The sequence below is a fragment of the Saccopteryx leptura genome, chromosome 1 (genome assembly GCF_036850995.1).
Source record: "Saccopteryx leptura isolate mSacLep1 chromosome 1, mSacLep1_pri_phased_curated, whole genome shotgun sequence".
Classification (NCBI taxonomy): Eukaryota; Metazoa; Chordata; class Mammalia; order Chiroptera; family Emballonuridae; genus Saccopteryx; species Saccopteryx leptura.
In genome coordinates, this window is record NC_089503.1 from 243,380,561 (window position 1) to 243,404,463 (window position 23,903).

The following is a 23,903-nucleotide window of genomic DNA, read 5'->3' on the forward strand; positions in this document are numbered from 1 at the left end:
GGAGGCCACAGCAGGGTCTAGTTTTACTATGGAGATGACACTGAGTCTGAGGTGCTGTGGACACCTAGAACAGAGTTGGATAAGGAAGTCTGGACAGAGGAGATTCAGGCAGAAAAATGTGAAGTTGTGGAAAGCTGAAGTGTGACATCGGAGAAACTCAAGACGGCAGGGGAAAGTGATTTGGGAAATAAAGGGCTCTACAAATCACAGGTGGATATGAACATAAATGTTATTATTTTTCTCCTCTTCTCCTTTTGGCTTTACAGGTTGCCCTCCCTCCTCCAGGCAAAATTCTCAGAGACAGCCACACACAAGGTTAGGATGCACTTGGGTGTTTACTGGGAATAGAGCCTCAGAGGCCAGGCCTGGGTCACTCACACTTTTTTGGTGATGCTTTTGGGGGTGGCAAGCTCATACAGGCGAGGGGATGCCCGAGCCACCAGGGAAGCCGGGGAGATGTAGTAAGGGTTGTAGTCCTCATTGAGGTCCTTGCGCACTTTGGGCTTGGCCAAGGAGATGATCCGGGGACTGGCCACTGCCTTCTTGGTGACATTCAGCACCTCCCAGCGTGGATCTCGGTTAGGAACACACTTCTCTGACTGGGCCTTGGGCACTAAAGGCGCAGGAGAGAGTGACAGCATCAGGCACAAGAGCTTTTGGTGTATAGCCACTCCCCCTATGGAGATCAACCTGCTAAGTCAAAATTCCCAAGTTGAATGGCCTCTCCAGAGATGAAGGAATGGAGAAACATATGTCTCATCCACGCAGTGGAATATTACTCAGCCATGAAAAGGAGTGAAGCGCTGACACAGACTACAACATGGTTGAACCTTGAACACATGATGCTCAGTAAGAGAAACCAGACACAAAGGCCACATAGTATGTCATTCCATCCATATGAAATGCCTAGAACAGACAAACCCATAAAGACAGGAAGTGAGTTAGTAGGTACCAGGGTTGCTGAGGACAGGTTGTGAGTGACTGCTAACGGTCAGGGTGACTGTGACTTTCTCTTTGTGTGTGTGTGTGTGTGTGAGAGAGAGAGAGAGAGACAGAGTCAGAGAGAGGGACAGATAGGGACAGACAGGAAGGGAGAGATGAGAAACATCAATTCTTTGTTGCGGCTCCTTAGTTGTTTATTGATTGCTTTCTCATATGTGCCTTGACTGGGGGCTACAGCAGACCGAGTGATCCCTTGCTCAAGCCAGCGACCTTGGGCTCAAGCTGGTGAGCCTTTTTTTTTTTTTTTTTTTTTTTTTACAGAGACAGAGTCAGAGAGAGGGATAAACAGGGACAGACAGGAACGAAGAGAGATGAGAAGCATCAATCATTAGTTTTTTGTTGCGCATTGCGACATCTTAGTTGTTCATTGATTGCTTTCTCATATGTGCCTTGACCATGGGCCTTCAGCAGACCGAGTAACCCCTTACTCGAGCCAGCGACCTTGGGTCCACGCTGGTGAGCTTTTGCTCAAACCAGATGAGCCTGCGCTCAAGCTAGAAATCTTGGGGTCTCGAACCTGGGTCCTCGGCATCCCAGTCTGACACTCTATCCACTGTGCCACCGCCTGGTCAGGCTGTGACTTTCTCTTTGGAGTGATAATATTCTAAAATTTGTGGTGATAGGTATACAACTCTATGAGTGTATTAAAAAGCATTGAATTGTACACTTTATTTTTTATGGAGTTATAATGAATTGTACACTTTAAAAGAATGAATTGTAAAGAAAAAAAATATTTCAAATGGCCACATCCCAGACAGGCTTTCTCCGAGGGGCCAGAGTTAGGTGGAGTCTCAGAAGGCCTTTTCACACTCTCTCCTGCCTCCGCTGGTGTCACAGTGGGGCATGGCAGCAAGCAATGGCTGCAGGAGGCATCTCCCCTTGGCCGGCGCTGCAGGCCTGCTGGGTGAACTGAGGGGCAGCTCCCTGGTGCACAGGCCCTTTCAGGACTCAGCCTCCCACCTCATTCTTCTGGGCTTCCACCCTCACTGTCCAACATGACTGCAGCTTCAGCCGGGCCCTCTCAGCAGTGCTGGCAACATGGCTCCTATCAGCCACACATGGCAGAGCCTGATATGGCTGTAGTTTTCTTCTATTTCATGTTAATTAAATCAATTAATTTATTTAGATCAGTTGATTGATTTTAATTAAAGAAGCCACATGTGGCCAGTGGCTGCTGTCCTGGGCAGACAGCTATCAGGAGAAGAGACATGTGGCTAAGCTGGGCTACTTCCTCGCCATCTCTCTGCCACCCCCTCTTTTACAGTGAGCTGCAGTGCATGCATGGCCTGCTTAGAGACAAGAAGGGAGGTGATCACCACTAGTCACTGCCTTAGCCTTAAGTGTCTGGGAACTTCAGGTTCCTTGGCTTTGAGGGGTACTACAGCCTCCTTTCTAAACCCTTTTGTTTTGAGCCTCTGTGCAAATGAAAAAGGCCATCCCCCTGCCCTTCTCAACAGACAGGCCCTGGCTCAGTGGAGGGGCCCTTGATGAAAGAAAGTGGGGTTCCTTCCATGAGGCAGCCACAAGCCCACACAAGCCCACTGCTGGGCAAGGCCACTGAAGCTGTACCACAGCTTTGCTGAGCAGATAAACATTCCTTCCAAAGGGAAGGGGGCCACGATGTTGGGCCTCAGTGGCCCCTTGGGGACTGGGAAGATCATGTCCAGAACCCAGCCTTCTCTGAACTCTTCTATGAGAATTCTGGAGTATTGTCACTGTTGTAATATCGGGTTTTTAAACTCTTTTGACTGAGTCCACTGCCACACAGCACACATGTGGACATACAGAGAAATGTGAACTCACCCACATAGTTCATGCTCTTCATTTGCTGTCATTTCACTTTCTTAAATGCTGGTCATACCATTAGTGGGTGGCAGTTTGCTATTGAAAAGCACAAACTGACATCGTTGTAAATACAGATGTGTATTTACAGGTACATCTGAAACATGGATGAATATGTACAAGTTGTATATATTCCAGGTATGTGTGAGAGAGAAAAAGAATGGTCGAATGCAGCAATGCATGTATACTCATGTTTTCATTCATTTAACCAATCATTTAATGAGTATTAAGGAAATGGATAAATGAATGATTAAACAAAAAAAATGATCCTATAAACAAAGTTAAAAGAAAAAGATGGACTGGGGAAAAATTATTTTGCAATTTGCTCAACAAATGATTAGTGATCATTTTATATAAAACGCTGCTCCAAATCAAAAACCAAGAACACAGAAACTAGCAAACTGGGGAAATGATAGAGCAGAAGCAGAGGAATCTGGAAAGGCCAACTGTGCTCTCTAGTGATTATGTGCCAGGAGCAGGGGACACACAGACCTCCAAAGGCTCTGACATCTCAGGCCTGACATACAACAGACAATAGAGGATAAACAGACACATAAATATATTGTAAATATATATGTTAGACTGCAACAGGTGCTACAGAAAGAGCACAGAGGGAAGCCAAGGTTCACACAGGTGTCCAGAGGTGGGCACAGCTTATGGATTAAACAAGGTGATCAGAGGGACATCAATGAAAGAGAGTGGAGCTCTGCCCACAGGTGGCAGAGGAGTGAGCCATGCAGATGTCTGTGGACAGTATTCCAGGCAGCGGGAGAGGAACCAGGTAGGGGGAGGGGAGGGAAGAAGAGATCACAAGGACCTATGGGCCATACAGAGTGAGACAGGAGCCCTGGGAGGGTCATGAGCAAGGAAGAGTAGAGTCCAACTTAAATTCAACAAGACCTCTGTGGCTGCCTCATGGGAAATGAGCAAGGGTGGCAACAGGGACAAGAAAGGAGGTGACTGCTCTGGTCCAGGAATGGATGAGGGTTACATAAACAGGGACAGCGGAGCTATGGGTAGGTTCCTGATGTGCTCAGAAAGCCAAGTCACGGGAGTTCTTAGTGCATGGGATGTGGGGTGTGATGGGAGGGGACTGACAGGGAGAGCACTTGGAGCATGCGCACTCATGGGCACACAGAGCTGCATGCATTTGTGGCTCTGTGTGTAACCCCATGTTATACCAAAAGGAAACATACCAAACTGCATTATCTTTGGATGGGATTCTTTCCTTCTTTAGGCTCCCCTGCATTTTCCCAATTCTCTAGAGTTAATACACATTACTGTTGTCATGGGAGTACCAGGTATTTCATTTGTTTTAAAGGACAGAAGAGAATCAGGCCAACATCATTTCAAAGCTGCCTTTCACCTCTTAGCTCCTTTGTCCCTGACCCTTCCCCCCACCTTCCCTTCTACACACTTTTTTCTGCTAGGAGACCCACTCAGATAACATTCAGTTTCAGGACCATTGTCTCCTCTAACTTCTGACTCTCTTCCCCAGGGAGCCTGCACAGTATGACTTGTCCACAGGAATCTGACAACTGGTCTGTGGCTAAGAGAGGAGATGAAAGAAGAAGTAGGCACAATCTGACAGAAGCAGGCCTAAAGTCCAAGTCTTCTGTTTCGCATCCCTGCCTACATACAGTAGGCACAGACACAAGGACCTACTTACTGGCCAGTTGAAGGAGCCGATTATAGTCTAACACATGTGGCTTGGGTTTTGGCACAGGGTCCCATTCTTCCAACAGGGTGGCGGGAGTCCTGGGCTTTGCCAACTGGAGGATCCTTGAACTAGGGATGGCCATCTGGGCTGCCCTGGACACCTGGGACACCTAGAAACAGAATGAGAGAGGAAAGAATAAAACAGTCCATAATTTTTCAGAGGCCCCAGAATCAAAAAGACCCCATAAGCAACACCAAGAGGCAGATGACTGCAGAGAAGTTAGTTTGCAATGTGTTCAGCAAAAGATTTAGTAGCTATCATATGTAAAAAAACTCCTCGAAATCAATGACTCAAAAAATCCATAGGGGTATAGGCATATAATCATAGAAGACAATAAACCTAAATGGTCAATAATCTTCTTTGTTGACCAGAGAAATGTAAATTAAAACAACAAAATATGCCTGACCCGGCGGTAGCACAGTGGATAGAGTGTCGGACTGGGATGCGGAGGACCGAGGTTCTAGACCTCGAGGTCGCCAGCTTGAGCACAGGCTCATCTGGTTTGAGTAAAGCTCACTAGCTTGGACCAAAGGTCGCTGGCTCGAGCAAGAGGTTACTCGGTCTGCTGAAGGCCCACGGTCAAGGCACATATGAGAAAGCAATCAATGAACAACTAAGGTGTTGCAACAAAAAACTAATGATTGATGCTGCTCATCTCTCTCCGTTCCTGTCTGTCTATCCCTCTCTCTGACTCTCTCTCTCTGTCTCTGTAAAAAACAACAACAACAACAAAATAGGCCCTGGCCGGTTGGCTCAGTGGTAGAGCGTCGGCCTGGCGTGCAGGAGTCCTGGGTTCAATTCCCGGCCAGGGCACACAGGAGAAGCGCCCATCTGCTTCTCCACCCCCCCTCTCGTTCCTCTCTGTCTCTCTCTTCCCCTCCCGCAGCCGAGACTCCATTGGAGCAAGGTTGGCCCGGGCGCTGGGGATGGCTCTGTGGCCTCTGCCTCAGGTGCTAGAATGGCTCTGGTTGCAACAGAGCAACGCCCCAGATGGGCAGAGCATCGCCCCCTGGTGGGCATGCCGGGTGGGTCCCGGTCGGGCGCATACGGGAGTCTGTCTGACTGCCTCCCCATTTCCAACTTCAGAAAAATACAAAAAAAAAATCACTACATGCAAACAAATATGACAAAAATAAAAAACAGTCTGACATTGTCAAGCCCTGGCAAAAATGTGGAAGGAGAGACATCCTCAGGCATTACTGGAGGGAGGGTAAATTAGTATAAGGGTTTTGGAGAGCAGTTTGTCCATCTCAGGTGTGCTGAGCACATGCACACTTGATAAGCACTATATAGATAAATGCCCAGAGTGGGAACAAGGATTTGAGCACAGTGTTATTCACTGCATATGGAAACAACCTAGTTGTCCATCAATAAGGGACTGAGTAAACTAACTGTAGTATATTCATAGGATAGAATGGGACATAGCAGTTAAAATGCTTCTATATAAGTCAGCATGAAGTGCTCTAGAATAAAATATTGAAGTAAAAAGCAAGATGATGCCATATGTGTATATTAAAAACACAATGATTATGGTTTATGGGAATGTGTATGTAATAAAGTATAAAATGATGAAAATAAGTCAGCTGGCCAAAGTCACTTGCCTATTGCTCTGGAGTCTGTTTCCGATTGTCTGTCTAAGCCCCTGATCCTAGACCACTGAGGGTAGGCAGTGCCCTGACCATAGAGGTGGGGTTCCCGAGAGAGCAAGGCACCTACCTCAGACATGTTTATGCTCCAAATGTTATTCCGGACCCTCGGGGTGGCCAGTTCCCTCAGGTGTCTAGATGCTTGGTATTCCAAGGCAGACTGACGAATGGGCAGAATGGGCGTGGTCCTAGGGGACATTCACATTTGAGACACTAGCTCAGCCACAGGGGTGTGTGTGTGTGTGTGCGTGTGTGTGTGTGTGTGTGTGTGAGAGAGAGAGAGAGAGAGAGAGACAGAGACAGAGAGAGAGAGAGATATTGCTTTCTCAGCTCCTCTCTGATTCTTGGGTTAAAGGAGAACCTGGGAAAGTGGAGAGTTTGGAAAACACCTCCAAGAAGGATTCATAAAAGAATCCCTAACAGGAGTCCCTGTGTTCTCAAGGTTGGAGCTACGCTGTCCTGAGGTCATCACCATCGGGGCCATCTTCCCACACCCCTATTATCAGGGTTGGGGTCTAGATTTGAACCCAAGGGATATTATTGTTTGTCCAGCAGTTGTCACAGAAAGCATGCTGAGCCACACATAAAATCAGGTCTCAAAAAAAAAAAAAATCAGGTCTCAGCTGCCCTGGCCAGCTGGCTCAGTGGTAGATCATCAGCCTCAGTGGATGTCCCAGCTTCAATTCCAGATCAGGGCACACAGGAGAAACGATCATCTGTTTCTCCACTCCTCCCTTCCCCATCTTTCTCTCTCTCTTTCTCTCTCTCTCTCTCTCTCTCTCTTCCCCTCCTGCAGCCATGGCTCAATTGGAGCAACTTGGCATGGGACACTGAAGATGACTCTATGGCTTCCACCTCAGGCACTAAAAAAATAACTTGGTTGCGGAGCAACAGAGCAATGGCCCCAGATGGGCAGAGCATAGCCCCCTTGTGGGCTTTCCCAGTGCATCCCAGTGGGGCGTATGCAGGAAGTCTGTATCTCTGCCTCCCCTCTCTCACAAAAAGTAAAAAACGCCCTGGCCGGTTGGCTCAGTGGTAGAGCGTCGGCCTGGCGTGCAGAAGTCCTGGGTTCGATTCCCGGCCAGGGCACACAGGAGAAGCGCCCATCTGCTTCTCCACCCCTCCCCCTCTTCCTCTCTGTCTCTCTCTTCCCCTCCCGCAGCCAAGGCTCCATTGGAGCAAAGATGGCCCGGGCGCTGGGGGTGGCTCCTTGGCCTCTGCCCCAGGCGCTAGAGTGGCTCTGGTCATGACAGAGCGGAACCCCGGAGGGGCAGAGCATTGCCCCCTGGTGGACAGAGCGTCGCCCCCTGGTGGGCGTGCCAGGTGGATCCCGGTCGGGAGCATGCGGGAGTCTGTCTGACTGTCTATTCCCGTTTCCAGCTTCAGAAAAATACAAAAAAAAAAAATTAAAAAACAACAAGAATGAGGCCCTGGCCGGTTGGCTCAGCAGTAGAGCGTCGGCCTGGTGTGTGGGGGACCCAGGTTCGATTCCGGGCCAGGGCACATAGGAGAAGCGCCCATTTGCTTCTCCACCCCCCCTTCCTCTCTGTCTCTCTCTTCCCCTCCCGCAGCCAGGGCTCCATTGGAGCAAAAGATGGCCCGGGCGCTGGGGATGGCTCCTTGGCCTCTGCCCCAGGTGCTAGAGTGGCTCTGGTCGCGGCAGAGCAATGCCCCGGAGGGGCAGAGCATCGCCCCCTGGTGGGCAGAGCGACGCCCCTGGTGGGCGTGCCGGGTGAATCCCGGTCGGGCGCATGCGGGAGTCTGCCTGACTCTCTCTCCCTGTTTCCAGCTTCAGAAAAATACAAAAAAAAACAACAACAACAAAAAAAAAAAACAACAAGAACGAGGCCCTGGCCAGTTGGCTCAGTGGTAGAGCATCGGCCTGGCATGCGGAAGTCCCGGGTTCGATTCCCGGCCAGGGCACACAGGAGAGGTGCCCATCTGCTTCTCCACCCCTCCCCCTCTCCTTCCTCTCTGTCTCTCTCTTCCCCTCCCACAGCCGAGGCTCCATTGGAGCAAAAGATGACCTGGGCACTGGGGATGGCTCCTTGGCCTCTGCCCCAGGCGCTAGAGTGGCTCTGGTCACGACAGAGCGACGCCCTGGATGGGCAGAGCATCACCCCCTGGTGGGCGTGCCAGGTGGATCCCGGTCGGGCGCATGCGGGAGTCTGTCTGACTGCCTCCCCATTTCCAGCTTCAGAAGAATGCAAAAAAAACCCCAAAAAACAACAAGAACGAGAGCAGCCCAGGATGGCCGACTTGGAGGATCGGGTGTCAGATGAGGAGAAGATGATTCTGGATCTCCTGTAGCTCCAAGAAGGTTGCTGAGGGCCAGTCAAAAGCAGTGACTCCCACTGGTCTTCTCCAGTTTCCGGCCTGGGAGGTCCAGGGCCAGTACATCCAGCAGCCAGATACAGAGAGCATCAGCTCAAGACCTAACAACCATAGTTAGAGTGGTATCTTAAGGAAAGGCTCCTCACACCTGACTCAGCTAAGGCATAGAAAACGTTGTCACAAACAGCAAAAAGAGCAGTAGCAGCAGACGAGTAGTCCACAGCAGATTACAAACAGCTAAAGCCATCCCAGGAAGGTTTAGAAATTACACAACTAAAAGCTGGAGTCAGACAACACCAACCCTATACTCAGCTACACAAACAACATATTTGAAGGAGCAGTCTATATCTAGACAAAATGGGAAGACAGAGAAGTGTAATTCAAATGAATCAACAAGAGAAATCCCCAGAAAAAGAACTGAATGAAATGGAAATAACTAGGATGCTGGATGCAGAGTTTAGAATAATGATTGTGAGGATGCTCAAGGATCTTAGAGCAACCATAGATAGACAGCATGAGCAGCTAAACAATGAGATATCTGGCATCAAAAAGGATATTGAAGGCCCTGGCCGGTTGGCTCAGCGGTAGAGCATCGGCCTGGCGTGTGGGGGACTTGGGTTCAATTCCCAGCCAGGGCACATAGGAGAAGCACCCATTTGCTTCTCCACCCCCCCTCCTTCCTCTCTGTCTCTCTCTTCCCCTCCCGCAGCCGAGGCTCCATTGGAGCAAAGATGGCCCGGGCACTGGGGATGGCTCCTTGGCCTCTGCCCCAGGCGCTAGAGTGGCTCTGGTCGCGGCAGAGCGATGCCCCGGAGGGGCAGAGCATCGCCCCCTGGTGGGCAGAGCATCGCCCCTGGTGGGCGTGCCGGGTGGATCCCAGTCAGGCGCATGCGGGAGTCTGTCTGACTGTCTCTCCCCGTTTCCAGCTTCAGAAAAAAATAAAAATAAAAATAAAAAAGGATATTGAAATCATAAAAAAGAATCAGACAGAAATGATAAACACAATATCAGAAATGAAGACTACACTACAAGAAATGAAAAGCAGGCGGGATGAAAAAGAGGATCGAATCAGTGATTTAGAGGACAAGATAAGCAAAAGCACGGAAGCAGAACAGCAAAAGAAAAAGAGGATCAAAATGTCTGAGAAAACTCTAAGAGAGCTCTGTGACAATAGGAAGAGAAACAACATCTGCATCAAAGGGGTTCCTGAAGGAGAAGAGAAAGAACAAGGGATAGAGAACCTGATTGAAGAAATCATAGCTGAAAATGTCCTGGAATTGATGCAGGAAAAAGTCACACAAGTTCAAGAAGCACAGAGAGTCCCATTAAAAAGGAATCCAAATAAACCTAAACGAAGACACATCATAATTAAAACACCAAAGCTAAGAAATAAAGAAAGAATACTAAAAGCTGCAAGAGAAAAGCAGTCAGTCACCTACAAAGGAGACCCCAAAAGGATGACATCTGACTTCTCAACAGAAACACTTGAGGCAAGAAGGGAATGGCAAGAAATATTCAAATTAATGCAGAACAAGATTCTACAACCAAGACTTCTTTATCCAACAAGGCTATCATTTAAAATAGAAGGAGAAATAAAAAGCTTCCCATACAAAAAAAAAAAAAACCCTCAAGGAATTTATTACAACCAAACCAATGATGTAAGAAATGTTAACAGTCCTGTTGTAAACAGAACAAGGGGGGTACAGGGAATCTAGTAAAGAGGAATGTAGGTTTAAGATTTTAGAAATGCATCCAAATTGAAAAAGAAGAAGTAAAACTATCATTATTTGCTGATGATATGATACTGTACATAGAAAACCCTAAAGTCTCAGTCAAAAAACTACTGGACCTAATAAATGAATTCAGCAAGGTGGCAGGATATAAAATTAATATTCAAAAACCAGTGGCATTTTTATACACCAACAATGAACTGTCCGAAAGAGAAATTAAGAAAACAATCCCCTTCACTACTGCAACAACAACAAAGAAAGTACCTAGCTGTAAATTTAACCAAGGAGGTTAAAGACTTGTACTCAGAAAATTATAAAACATTGATAAGAGAAATCAAGAAACATAATCGAATTAAAAATGGGCAAAAGAAATGAATAGACATTTCAAAGAGGACATTCAGATGGCCAATAGGCAAAAAAAAAAAAAAAATGTTCAACATCACTAATCATTAGAGAAATGCAAGTTAAAACCACAGTAAGATATCACCTCACACCAGTCAGAATGACACATTAACAAAACAAAACATAATAAGTGCTGGTGAGGATGTGGAGAAAAGGGAACCCTCCTGCACTGCTGGTGGGAATGCAGACTGGTGCAACCACTGTGGGAAATGGTATGGAGATTCCTCAAAAAATTAAAAATGGAACTGCCTTTTGACTCAGCCATCCCACTTTTAGGAATATATACTAAGAACACCAAATCACTGATTCAAAAGAAGAAATGCACCCCCATGTTTATGGCAGCATTGTTTACAATAATGAAGATCTGGATACAGCCCAAGTGTCCTTCAGGGGATGAGTGGATTAAAAAGCTGTAGTACATATACACATGGAATACTATGGGGCCATGAAAAAGAAGAAAATACTACCTTTTGCAACAACATAGATGGACCTTTATGTTAAGTGACATAAGCCAGACAAGAAATAAAAATATCATATGACCTCACTCATATGAGGAATCCAATGAACAATGTGAACTGAGGAACAGAATAGAGGCAGAGGAAGGATCAAAGGGACCAGTGGGAAAGCAGACAGAGGGAAAGGGGATGAGAGGATGAGATCAGAGAAGGGAAAGAGCTTGGTGAAATTACATATATATAACAGCGTTATAGAGAGCAGAAGAGCAAATCCTGGAGGAAAGCAGGGAGGGTGTTAGGGAGAGGGGGCAAGAAGGATGTTGAGGGGAATTCAGGGATGCAGGAGGATGTATTTGGTGGGACACTTGAATCTATGTAAACACAATAAACTTAAATCAATAAAAAAAAAATCATGAAGTGTGAGATGCATAGGAATTCCAGAACATAAAGATTCCTATAAAATATTTTACAGTTAAAAACAAAAAACAACAACAACAACAACAAAAAAAAAACAGGTCTCAGCTATGCCTCTGCTCTAGAAATGAAGCCATGTTTCATTGATCTAAGGTAGACTTCATATTTTCACATCTCTGAGGTCAGGATGCAGCTTATAAATGTTGCATGCTGGACATCAGTTATACTGGCCTGTGTGTGGATGTAGCTGTTCTCACTGAAATGATCCAAGTCAAGTTATATGCATACTTGGTTCTACAGATGGCAGGTTTAATTGCACTTTAAATTATCTTCCGTTTAAGCTATGATCCAGCATTAAAATGAAAAGTTATTTTCATAAAAATAGGTTTAAAAACAGTGTGTTGCCCCTGGCCAGATAGTTCAGTTAGCTGGAGCATCATCCCAACACACCAAAGTTGCAAATTCAATCCCCAGTCAGGGCACATACAAGAATCAACCAATAAATGTGTAAAAACAATCAACCAATGAATGTGTAAATAAGTGGAACAACAAATCAATCTCTCTCTCTCTCTCTCTCTCTCTCTCCCTCCATTCTTCTCTCTGAAAAATCAATCAACATATATATTTTTTTAATAAAATAAAACAATGTGTGAAACATGTCAGCATGTCTAAGTCAGACTACTGATCAAGATGGTGGCATAAGTAAACACAGTACTCCTCCCACAATCACATCAGAATTACAACTAAACTACAGAACAACCATCATTCAGAACCACTTGAAATCTGGCTGAATGGAAGTCTTACAGCTAGGGAATTAAAGAAGGAGCCACAGCGAGACTGGTAGATGAGGTGGAAACATGGAAGGAGCTAGTCCCATACCCACATGTGGCAGATGAAAATTGGAAGGGATATACTGGCTGCAGAGGTCCCTTCTGAGGAGTAACAGGTCCCAGCCCCACACCAGGACCCCAAGCCCAGGGTTCCAGTGCCAGGAAGAGAAGTCCCCATAACTTCTGGCTGTAAAAACCAGTGGGGATTGAGGCTGAGGGAGACAAAGGGCTGCTGGAGTCACAGGCAGTTCCTCTTAAAGGGCCTCTGTACAGAACTTACTGGAACTCACTCCCTTTGGGATCCAGCATAGGGGCAGCAGCTTGAAAGTCACCAGGGACATACGGGAAGAAACTGATTTGTCCATCATCTGAGCAAGAGATGGGGGCAGCTTTCCCCCAGAGAGAAGTACTGACAGAGGCCATTGTTTCTTTGATGAGTCCTTGCCCCAGAGAGCCAGCAGGCAGGTACCATAGCTGAGATTCCATCAACCTGGTTCACACTGTTCCCCCCCCACCCTACCCCATCCCACCCCACCCTACCCCACCCTGCCCTGGTGATTCCCTGAGGCCCTGCTCTACCTAACTTTGGACCCATACAAGCTATTTTCAGTGGCTTTTCCATACAAATGGCCTGTCTTGGCTCATGCTTCATATATATTTTCCTAAAATCTCTCAAACAAGCAGTATCTGGCCTCAGTGAGCCCCATACTATTTACTAAGTGGCCCCAGGCCCAGCACTAGCAGCAGCCAGCCCTGGTTCACAGACTGGCCTTGCCTGGGTCCCTCCAAGCCCAGCACAAGTAGCAGCCATCTGCAGATGGCTTTGCAGTTCATGCTGGGTGGCCCTGAGCAGAACACAGGTGGCAGTTGACCTTGGCCTGCACTTCCCAGGAGGCCTCAGGGCCAGCACACCTGGTGGATAGCTTTAGACCATGTCAAAGCACCACCTAACCACCCCACAGTAACACACTCAAGGGGCAGACTCAGCAGGCACCAGAGCCCTGCTGAAGTAAGTCCTGGTCTGTGGGGTGGGCCCCTGCACAGCTGATCCTCCACAGTGGTCAAGGGTCAGAGGTCAGTGGTCATGGCCAGTCTCTACAGCTGAGAAGCCTGGGGTAAGTCCCCCCCATTGACATGCCAACAGCAATCAAAGCTCAACTACAGCCTGACCAGGTGGTGGCGCAGTGGATAAAACATCAGACTAGGATGCAGAGGACCCAGGTTTGAAGCCCCGAGGTCGCCAGTTTGAGCGCAGGCTCACCAGCTTGAGTGTGGGGTTGCTGGCTTGAGCATGGGATCATATACGTGACCCCATGGTTGCTAGCTTGAGCCCAAAGGTTGCTGGTTTGAAGCCCAAGGTTGCTGGCTTGAGCAAGGGGTCACTCGCTCTGCTGTAGCCCCCTGCCCCCATCAAGGCACATATGAAGAAAGCAATCAATGAACAACTAAGGAGCTGCAATGAAGAATTTATGCTTCTCATCTCTCTCCCTTCCTGTCTCTCTGTCCCTATCTGTCCCTCTCTCTGTCTCTGTCACAAAAATAAATAAATAAATAAAATTTAAAAAGAAAGCTCAACTACAAAAGGAAAGTGTACACAGCTCACATCAGCTTGGTGATCAGGCTTGAGTGATCAGGGAGGCTGTGCCTCTGGATCCTACAAAACACCTACTACTAGTTGGTTCACTTTAACAAGCATAGCATCTCTACCTAAAACATAGAAACAAAAACAAGGAAGCTGCCAAAATGAGGAGACAAAGAAACATGTTCTAAATGAAAGGACAGAACAAAACACCAGAGAAAGAACTAAATAAAATGAAGACAAGCAAGCTATTAGATGCAGAGTTCAAAACACTGGTTATAAGGATGCTCAACGACCTTAGTGAGAACTTCAATAGCATATAAAAGGACCAGTCGGCCCTGGCCAGTTGGCTCAGTGGTAGAGCGTCGGCCTGGCATGCAGGAGTCTCGGGTTCGATTCCCAGCCAGGGCACACAGGAGAAGCGCCCATCTGCTTCTCCACCCTTCCCTCTCTCCTTCCTCTCTGTCTCTCTCTTCCCCTCCTGCAGCTGAGGCTCCATTGGAGCAAAGATGGCCCGGGCGCTGAGGATGGCTCTGTGGCCTCTGCCTCAGGCGCTAGAATGGCTCTGGTTGCAACAGAGCAATGCCCCAGATGGGCAGAGCATCGCCCCCTGGTGGGCATGCTGGGTGGATCCTGGTGGGGCGCATGCGGGAGTCTGTCTGACTGCCTCCCCATTTCCAGCTTCGGAAAAATGCAAAAAAAAAAAAAAAAAAAAGGACCAGTCAGTAATGAAAGATACACTGACTAAAATAAAGAATAATTTACAGCCTGACCTGTGGTGGCGCAGTGGATAAAGCGTCGACCTGGAACACTGAGGTCGCCAGTTCAAAACCCCCGGCTTGCCTGGTCAAGGCACATATGGGAGTTGAAGCTTCCTACTCCTCCCTTCTCTTTCTCTCTCTCTCCTCTCTAAAATGAATAAATAAAGTCTTTAAAAAAAACAAACCATTAGTTTAAAAAAAAAGAATAATTTACAGGGAATCAACAGTAGAGTAGATAAAAGAAGCCGAGAATCAAATAATGATTTGGAATATAAGGAAGCAAAAAACACCCAGTCAGAACAGCAAAAAGAATCCCCCAAAATGAAGATAGTATAGAAAAGAAAAAATAATGACAGAAAACTTTCCTAAAATAGACATACAAGTCCAGGAAGCACAGAGAGTCCCAAACAAGATGATCCCAAAGAGACGCAAACCAAGACACATTATAATTAAAATGTAAAAGATTAAAGGCAAAGAAAGAATGTTTTATTTTTTTAAATGAGAGGAAGGGAGATAGTGGGATAGATGCTCATATGTGCCCTGACCGGGATCTACCTGGCAACCCCTGTCTAGGACCGATGCTCGAATCAACCAAGCTATTTTTAGCACCTGAGGCTGATGTGCTCTGACTAACAGAGCTGTCCTCAGCACCCAGGATCAATGCTCGAACCAATGGAGCCACTGGCTATAGGAGAAGAGGCAAATAAGGCAGAGATAAGCAAATGATAGCTTCTCCTGTGTGTCCTGACCAGGAATAGATCCCAGGATGTGCATATGCCAGGCTGATGCTCTATCCACTGAGCCATCAGTCAGGGCCCAAAGAGAAAATTTTAAAAGCAGCAAGAGAAAAGCAGTTAGTTACCAACAAGGGAGCTCCCATAAAGCTGTCAGCTGATTTCCCCAACAGAAATTTGTCAGGCCAGAAGGGATTGGCAAAAACTACTTAAAGTGATGAAAAGCAAGGACCTACAACAAGATTACTCTACCCAGCAAAGCTATCATTTAGAATTGAAAAACATACAAAGAGCTCCCCAGACAAGAAAAAAAACTAAAGGAGTGTATCGCCACCAAACCAGTATAAGATGAAATATTAAAAGGTCTTCTTTAAGAAGAAGAAGAAAAAAGATTTTAAAAAATATGAACAATAAAATGGCAATAAATACATATAGATCAACAATTGAATCTAAGAAAAATGAACAAACAAAACAGAAACATACATACAGAAAACATTTTGGTGGTCACCAGATGGGAGGGGGGCTGGGGGGTTGGATGAAAAAGGGGAAGGGATTGAGGAGTACAAATTGATTGTTACAGAACAGTCACAGGGATGTAAAGTGCAGCATAGGGAATACAGTCAATAATATTCTAATAAGTATGTATGGTATCAAATGGGTGTGAAATTTATCAGGATGATCACCTAGTTATGTAATGTCCAATCACTGCATTGAAACTAATATAATAATGCATGTCAACTGTAATTAAAAATTTTTAAACTGTTTTTAAAAATTATTCAAAACATTCAAACACACTTTAGCTAATTTAGTTCAGTTGTATTATCCTTTCTGTAAATTCATTAAGATAAGTAATCAAAATTTGTGTCAAAATAACTCTAAAGATTACCTTTGACAAGCATGAAAATTCTAAGTGATAACAAAGAATCGTGTCACTGGTTGTACATAAAATAATGTCTTACAATGACTAGCTTTTCAGAGCCAACAAAATCCATGATGGCAATAAGTAACATTAGTGAGCACATACTCTGGTAGGCACTGTGCTAAGTACCTGTGTGCTCTTCACTACCACCTGTTCTGCAGGGTAGAACTGAGGTCCCAGGTGTCAAGTGCCTGCCTGCAGGCATCCAGTTTGGCCTTGGGTTATCTAGTCCCAGGACCTGAATCTTCCCCATACTCTACTCTGTCAAAGGAAAGGAAAGGCTTTTTGCCCAACTCTGTTCTCAGAGTGCCTGCCCAACCCTCCTCCCCTTACCTATTGTTGTTGTAATACTCCAAGTAGAACCTTTTAGGTCGAGCCAGTTCCTCCAGTCGGCGGGACATTGCTACACAAATGGGAAACAGCCCCAACTTGAAACCTTCCCCCCTCCAGGAGTTTTCTTCCTACTAAATTTGGCTTTCTATGGCTAGAGCAAGAGGCATGATATGTGAAACTATGGGCCCAGAAAACTCAGCACCAGACACCTCACAGAGGAATGACTTTTGCTCTCCCCATTCTGAGTACAGTAGGCTCATCAGCTGAAGTCCCTTACTCGAGGACACAGGACAGGAGTGGCAGGGCTGGAACAGGAGCTCAGGCCCGTCAGTTCCTTAACAGTGCTGTGTTCCAACAACTCCCCAGTTGGGAAAGTGGATTTTGGTCTGAAGTTTGTATAGGCCTAGGGTTTCCAGGGGCTTGGTGTGCACTGTGGGGAAGTTTCTAAACCCCAAGAGAGAATCTGCCCTTCACTTCTCTCGGATAATGGCTTTCTTGAAATGTTTTATTTGGAGGGATCCATTGCTCTCAAAAGGGTAAAAACCATTGAGAGAGGGAAGAAAAGCTTTTAAAAAATGCTCTCTAAAAAGTTAATACTAACCCCCACTTTGGCTGTGGTCAAACTGGGATTTGCCCTGGAGGATTTGCTGCACACCTCTCACCCCCAGGACCAGCCTCCAGCGGCTCTAGCTCCTCCAGGGATAGAGTTCAGAGATGAGCATCCAGAACACTGTGGGGGACAGACACTCCTGGGAGATGGAGGACAGGGGAGGAGCCATGGGAACTCCCAGGAGGGTTAAGGCTGGGAGAGTCCCTGAGATCTCCCCAGTTGGAGTGGGGCACAGGTAAAGGTAAGATGGGGGTGACCTAGCTCCAGGAGGCCAAAACAAACATGTCAGACAGAGCGACCAGAAGCTATGGTACAACCCAAGAGTCTGGTCAACCCAAGAGCCAGGCAGCCACTAACAGAAAACTGGAGGCAGTGGGTGGATTCAACCTACCAGGAATCGTGACAGTGAGGGTGGTGTCTTCTAGAAACCTCTCTGTCCAGTACACGGATGGCCTGGAATGCACCCAGGCATGGCTCAGGGCGAGGGAAGCCGGGGCAGAGGCTTCCTGTGCCCTGCTCTGAAACAGAACTCATGGCACACCATAAACATAGATGCATATGCAGACTGTAAAGCAGGTAGATAGAGAGGCACGGTGGCTGGAGGAAGACGGGGAGGAGCAGCCAGTGGAAAGGACGGAGAGAATGTGGAGTTGCAAGAGAGGGGCAGCTCTAAGAGGGACATGGGGAGAAGTCTTAGAGGCATGGGAAGATATAGCTTGTTTTGAGCAAGGCTGATGTTCAAAGAAGTGGGGACCTGGGGAAGAAGGCATAGCTAAGGAAAAGGCCCTGGGTCCTGCCTCTTCCCCCCAACATGGGCAGAAGGCAGACAGAGGAGACACCCTGGGACTTACCAGTAGACACAAAACTGCAAGTTCTTCATGCGTGGGGAGATCCAGGTATAGCCCTTACAGCAGCACCCCATCCTGCGATGAGACAGCCCAGCCCCTACCTTGCTCTGCTGCTTCCACTTGCTCAAGGGCCTCACACTCCTGGGCCGGCACCCAGTGGCCACCACTGGCCACCCCCCCAAGTCCCCACCATTGGCACCCTGGCTTTTCACCCCAACTGTGTGAGTGACAGATGGGACCCCCGGGGGCTACTCTCCTCCTTACAGACCCCTACCCCTGCCTACATTAGGATTTCCCATACCCCTCACCTGTCTTTCAAGACTTGCCGGTTGGTCTTAGGTTTTGCCAGCTCACTAAGTCTCCTCTTCTTCTTCCTCTTTCTTACCACAGAGGTGCCAGGGAACCTCTGGTCGATGGACAGCCGGCTTTGGGAGAGTTGGATGGTGAGGCTGGAGATGCCGGCTTTACAACCCCACTGAATCTCCTCACCCTCTGAAGGGACCTCTCTGGGGGTGAATTTTGACATCAAAAGATGTGTGATGCAATCTTTGCTTCACCAACAGCCAGTTGTGTACCCTGGCCAGGTGGCCCTGTCTCTCTTCTGTGAAATGGAATAGAGAACCGCCCCCACCTCACTAGATGGTCACAGTTATTACATAAGATGTTTTCTCATCTCACGTGTGTCCAGGCCCCCAAGGGGACTGAACTATAGAGAGGCCCCAACAGGGTCTTCTCACTTCCTGTGGCCATGGGCTCAAACGCTCTGCCTGGGCCACTGTCATGCCCTGTATAGTTTCCTCTACAGCACGGCCCATTATAGCACAGGTAGTGTGAGCAAACCCCCTCTGCAGTGGAGGCATGAAGAGGGCAGCCGAAGGGCAGAGGCAGATTTATGGTGGGCACACCAGGCACGCGCCTTGGGCCCTGACTTCTGAAGGGCCCCACAAAACCCCAACTTTACACTTTTTTCTAATGACACCATGTTGGTTTCATATGTGCAATTTTAATATTGATAATACATAATATTTTTTATTTATTTAAAAATATGGTTAACATGTATTTTTATTTTCCCCTCTCTCTTTTTTTTTAAATTTTTTGTTTATTTATTTATTTATTTATTTATTTTACAGAGACAGAGAGAGAGTTAGAGAGAGGGATAGATAGGGACAGACAGACAGGAACGGAGAGATGAGAAGCATCGATTATTGGTTTTTTTGGCCCTGGCCGGTTGGCTCAGCGGTAGAGCGTGGGCCTGGCGTGCGGGGGACCCAGGTTCGATTCCCGGCCAGGGCACATAGGAGAAGCGCCCATTTGCTTCTCCACCCCCCCCTTCCTCTCTGTCTCTCTCTTCCCCTCCCGCAGCCAAGGCTCCATTGGAGCAAAGATGGCCCGGGCGCTGGGGATGGCTCCTTGGCCTCTGCCCCAGGCGCTAAAGTGGCTCTGGTCGCGGCAGAGCGACCCCCCCCCACCCCGAGGGGCAGAGCATCGCCCCCTGGTGGGCAGAGCGTCCCCGCCCCTGGTGGGCATGCCGGGTGGATCCCGGTCGGGTGCATGCGGGAGTCTGTCTGACTGTCTCTCCCCGTTTCCAGCTTCAGAAAATTAAAAAAAAAAATTAAAAAAAAATATTATTGTTTTTTTTGTTGTGACACCTTAGTTGTTCATTGATTGCTTTCTCATATGTGCCTTGACCGTGGGCCTTCAGCAGACCGAGCAACCCATTGCTTGAGTCAGCGACCTTGGGTCCAAGCTGGTGAGCTTTGCTCAAACTAGACGAGCCCACGCTCAAGCTGGAGACCTCGGGGTCTCGAACCTGTGTCCTCTGCATCCCAGTCCAATGCTTTACTCACTGCGCCACCGCCTGGTCAGGCTCTCTCTCTTTTTTTTTTTTAAGGGCCTAATATTTTCTTCTGCACCCAGGGCCTCAACCGACCTTAATCCGCCTCTGCTGAAAAAAGAGGGCTCCTTTCTGACTGGACAGTCACAGTCCAGAAGAGTCCAGAACATGGCCCAGGGAGGGAGGGAGGGCTGCACACACTAAGTCCAAAGGTGAGAGGGCACCTGGCTCTTTCCTGGATACCACCAATCACCAAAAATCACTCCCACAGATGCTCGACTCACCAATTCTCAGTTCACCCAGAACCTGTTCTCTCAGGTGTCTTTAACATTTCTGGCAATTTGTAGTGGTTGGAATGGTTGCAGCTTCTGAACTAAGAGATTTTCTCCATTTCTTTCTCTCTCTAAGATCTCTCGATTCTGGCATCTGAATTCTGTCCAACTCCAGAATTGGTGCTTTCGCAGAGTTTTTCACTTTAAGTTACCCGCTACCGGGGACAGGAACATATTTGCTGACTTTGCCTTAGGGGCTATGAGGCTGCTACCCACCCTAGAATGACTGCATGGACCCCAGGAAGATCCACACCAGCAGTGACATGGAGACCACAGAGGCACAGGGGATGCTCTGTCTCCAGGGCCTGAGCCCCACCCCAGCCTATATAGGCCCCACCCCCATGCTCACCTTATCTCAGGCACATCCTCCTCCTCTTCTTTCTTCAGAACCCTCTCCGACTCTGGGAGGGCCTCTCCTGGGTCCTGGGCATCCTTGAATTCTTCCTCAGGTACCTCCTCGGGGGGGATTTCCTCTTCTTGATCTTCAATACTTTGCTCTCCATCATCTAGGTCCTGGTATTTGGGGTCCTTGGGCCCTAGGTTCTCAAACACAGTGTTCTGGAGGCTTAGAGTGTCATCACGCTGCTCCCTTTCTGACCTGCCCTCGGCATCCGAGGAATGGTGGTTGTATACCAAACTTTGCCGCTTGTCCCCCATGAATGGGGCCCTCCCCTAGCCCTTCAGTTTTGTTGCCAACACACCCAATGTGTCTGTGGTCACCAGGCAACAGGAGAATGGCCCGCCCACATTCTCAGCACCCACATTCCACTCTACAGATGCCCATCACCTGGGTACTGCTGAAACTCTTCCCCTGGTCCCTCCAGGAGGTCCTGGGTGGGACACGCCCACTCCTCCAACCTCAGCCCCTCATTTGTCCTCTCCTGTCACTCTGTCTTCCTGCCCCCCCCACCTCCTCTGGGCCTTTACGCTTATTTGTCCTTCTGCCTGCAGCCCTCTGCCACACGCATCCCAGGCCAGCTATCAGGAAGGCAGCCCCAATCCTGGGTCTCTTTGCATCTCAACATCTTGTTTTATTTCTCTGTGGCATTTGGTATCACCTAAAATAATGATGTGTTGACATTTATTTTCTACTCTGCTTTGTAGAAAGTCGCCTCCCCAGATCAGGGCCTGAAAGTGTCTCATTCTGATGCCTTGGCACCTAAAATGGCACTCCCCACAGAAGGCTCTCAGGAAGAGCTGTTGAATGAATGGTTAGATCACGAGTATGACTCAGTGGTGGAGAAGACCTGACTCCATCCTATATTTCTTCTCGATAAGATACCCCATTTGTGCTCAAATCGAGAAGGCAATGCTGATGGTCATAGCTCACCAGTGGTTCTGTCCCCTTCCCAGGATCGATTTAGGAATGAGACCCGAGGGGAAGCTGCAAGGGGTTTCCAGAGATGGCTTCCTCTCACATGAAAGGAAATACAAGGGAGAAGCCTGTCTCTTTTTCTTGGTTATTTTTGAGACTATCTATAATGTCTAGAGGTCAGGCAGCTATCTTGTGGCCACAAGGCCTGCTAGTCTGTGGATGGTGAGCTTAGGATGGGTCTTTGGTGACATTGCTGAGCCTATGAACTTGAAAACTGGACTTTTTGTTTTTGTTTTTTTGTTTTTTTTTTGTTTTTTGAGAGAGAGAGAGAGAGAGAGAGAGGCAGGGAGAGAGTAACAGAGAGACAGGAACATCGAGCTGTTCCTGTATGTGCCCTGACCAGGGGTTGAACCAGCAACCTCTGAGACTTCTTTGGGGGGGGGGGCTTCCCAGACAGTGAGAGAAGAGTCCACGTTTAGCGTCCCAGCCCCAACAGACACTGCATGGAACAGGAGCTGACCTGCTGAGCCCAGCCCAGGATGCAGGTATGTGGGAAACAGTGCATCTTCCTGATTTTAAGCCACTAATTCGGGTCTGTTATGCAGCAATCCTGTCCTGAGTGAGTGTGTCAAAGCAGCCAGTAGTGCTGCAGGGACCCTGACAGGTTTCTGTCTCCAGAAGGGAGAAACCACCTGCCATTTGCTACACTGGCCCCCTCTCCTATTGGCCTGTCCAGATCCCACATCCCCAACGGTCCCATCTCTCATCATCTTTCAGTGAGCTCATCCCTCGATTTTCATGTGGCTGAGTCCTTCAAGATTCACCCTGAATTTCATCTCCTCCAAAAACCCTTCCCTGACCTCTCAAAGTAGGATGTTTTCCTACCTAAATCTATAGGGATTTTTTAGTGGTGTTTCACAGCATTTATCATGATCTTACTCTATATTGCATTTGTAACTGTCTTTTTACCCCATTAGAGTATGGGCTTCACTTGGGCAGGAACGGTGCTTGTCTTTGTGCTCCTGCCGGGACTCTCCGCACGCAGAACAGTCCCGTCCCCTGCAAGTTCTCAATAAATTTTATCTTCCGCGGGAGCCGGGAAGGAACAGCAGTACCACAGGGCGGCCAAAAGAGGTCGCCTCTCTCAAGGGCATGTAGGTCCCTCTGCGGGTGCTTCGTGACGTCTCCTTGAAGCCTCCCCACTGAACGTTCTCCAAGATGGAGATGGATTTCAGCATCCTCATACCCATGTCGCCTAGTGAGGCCAAGTCATTGGCCAAGATTGCACGGTATGGAACATTAGGCAGCCCCAGAATTTGCAGATTTCAGTATTTTTAAAATTCAGTAATGATGGACAAGGCCCTTAACCAAAGGTCTTTTTTTTTTTTTTTTGCAAAAGCTCCTAAGGGATCCAGTGCCCTTCTTGCCTTTGGGGAAGAGATGTCGCAGCAGAAGCAGAAACAAGGACTCAGTACCAAACCTCCCGGGCTGAATGTCAAGCACAGTCCAGTTCCTATGGAGATGCAAGGGGTGAAAACCATGGTGTAAAGTTTCCCTGCCGTGCCCCCAGCCTGAAACTAAATTAGTTCTCCTTGAAATGCAAGGGGTAAGTGAGCTAGGAATAGGTCCACATGAGGGTTCTGGAAAAGGGGCCCGAGGACCATTACCTACCCTCCATTCAGATGGTGAAGACTCAGAAGGGCCCAGCAAGGCCTGGGATGTCTAAGAGGGGGATGGATGGTGCCTTGCTTCTTAGACGAGCCCTGGAGGCGTTGGGGGGCCTCTCCAACTGCTACCTGTTCTTTCACGTATAGCAGGGTTTCTCCATTAGGCACCATGGGTCGTTGGATGGTTCTCTGTGGTGGACCATCCTGGTCACTACGGAGGGTGGAGCAAAATCCTTGGCCCCACCCACTTGATGCCAAGAGCACCCGCAGCTGTGACAACCACAAATATCTCCGACATCGCCCAGTGTCCCTGAGTGAGAACGACTCACGTAAGTAAGGCCTAGTGTGGTACATCCAATTAGTAACAGTGGGATAAAATGCATGCCATCTGCTCGGGTCTAAAATAGTAAAACATCTCTCACTCATATTTAAGCAACTTCGACTCTAAAAAGGGCACTGTACTTGGATTTGATTTCTCGGACCGTGATGTGAAGCATCTATTTTTCTCCTACAGAGTCAAATGATTTCATCGCTGCCAGAAAGACCCAGAAGTTTATCCTCGCAAAAGTCTGGGTACCTGCAGCCCATGCCTGCCC

The 23,903-nt window shown here is 47.9% G+C and overlaps 1 protein-coding gene across 2 annotated transcripts; it reads right to left on the minus strand.

The window, feature by feature from the left end:
* Nucleotides 1–370: 370 nt before the first annotated feature.
* Nucleotides 371–20,982, minus strand: SPMAP2 (sperm microtubule associated protein 2). 2 transcript variants are annotated; one of them, XM_066360963.1, is made up of 9 exons: nt 20,675–20,982; nt 18,468–18,584; nt 18,163–18,234; nt 17,703–17,764; nt 16,702–16,771; nt 6,281–6,398; nt 4,514–4,673; nt 467–613; nt 371–432 (listed from the first exon to the last, which is right to left on the minus strand). In XM_066360963.1, the coding sequence occupies exons 1-9, from the start codon at nt 20,980–20,982 to the stop codon at nt 371–373; spliced, it is 1,116 nt and encodes a 371-aa protein (XP_066217060.1). The 2 variants fall into 2 exon arrangements, with proteins under 2 accessions (XP_066217060.1, XP_066217062.1); XM_066360965.1 differs by lacking the exon at nt 18,163–18,234.
* Nucleotides 20,983–23,903: the final 2,921 nt, after the last annotated feature.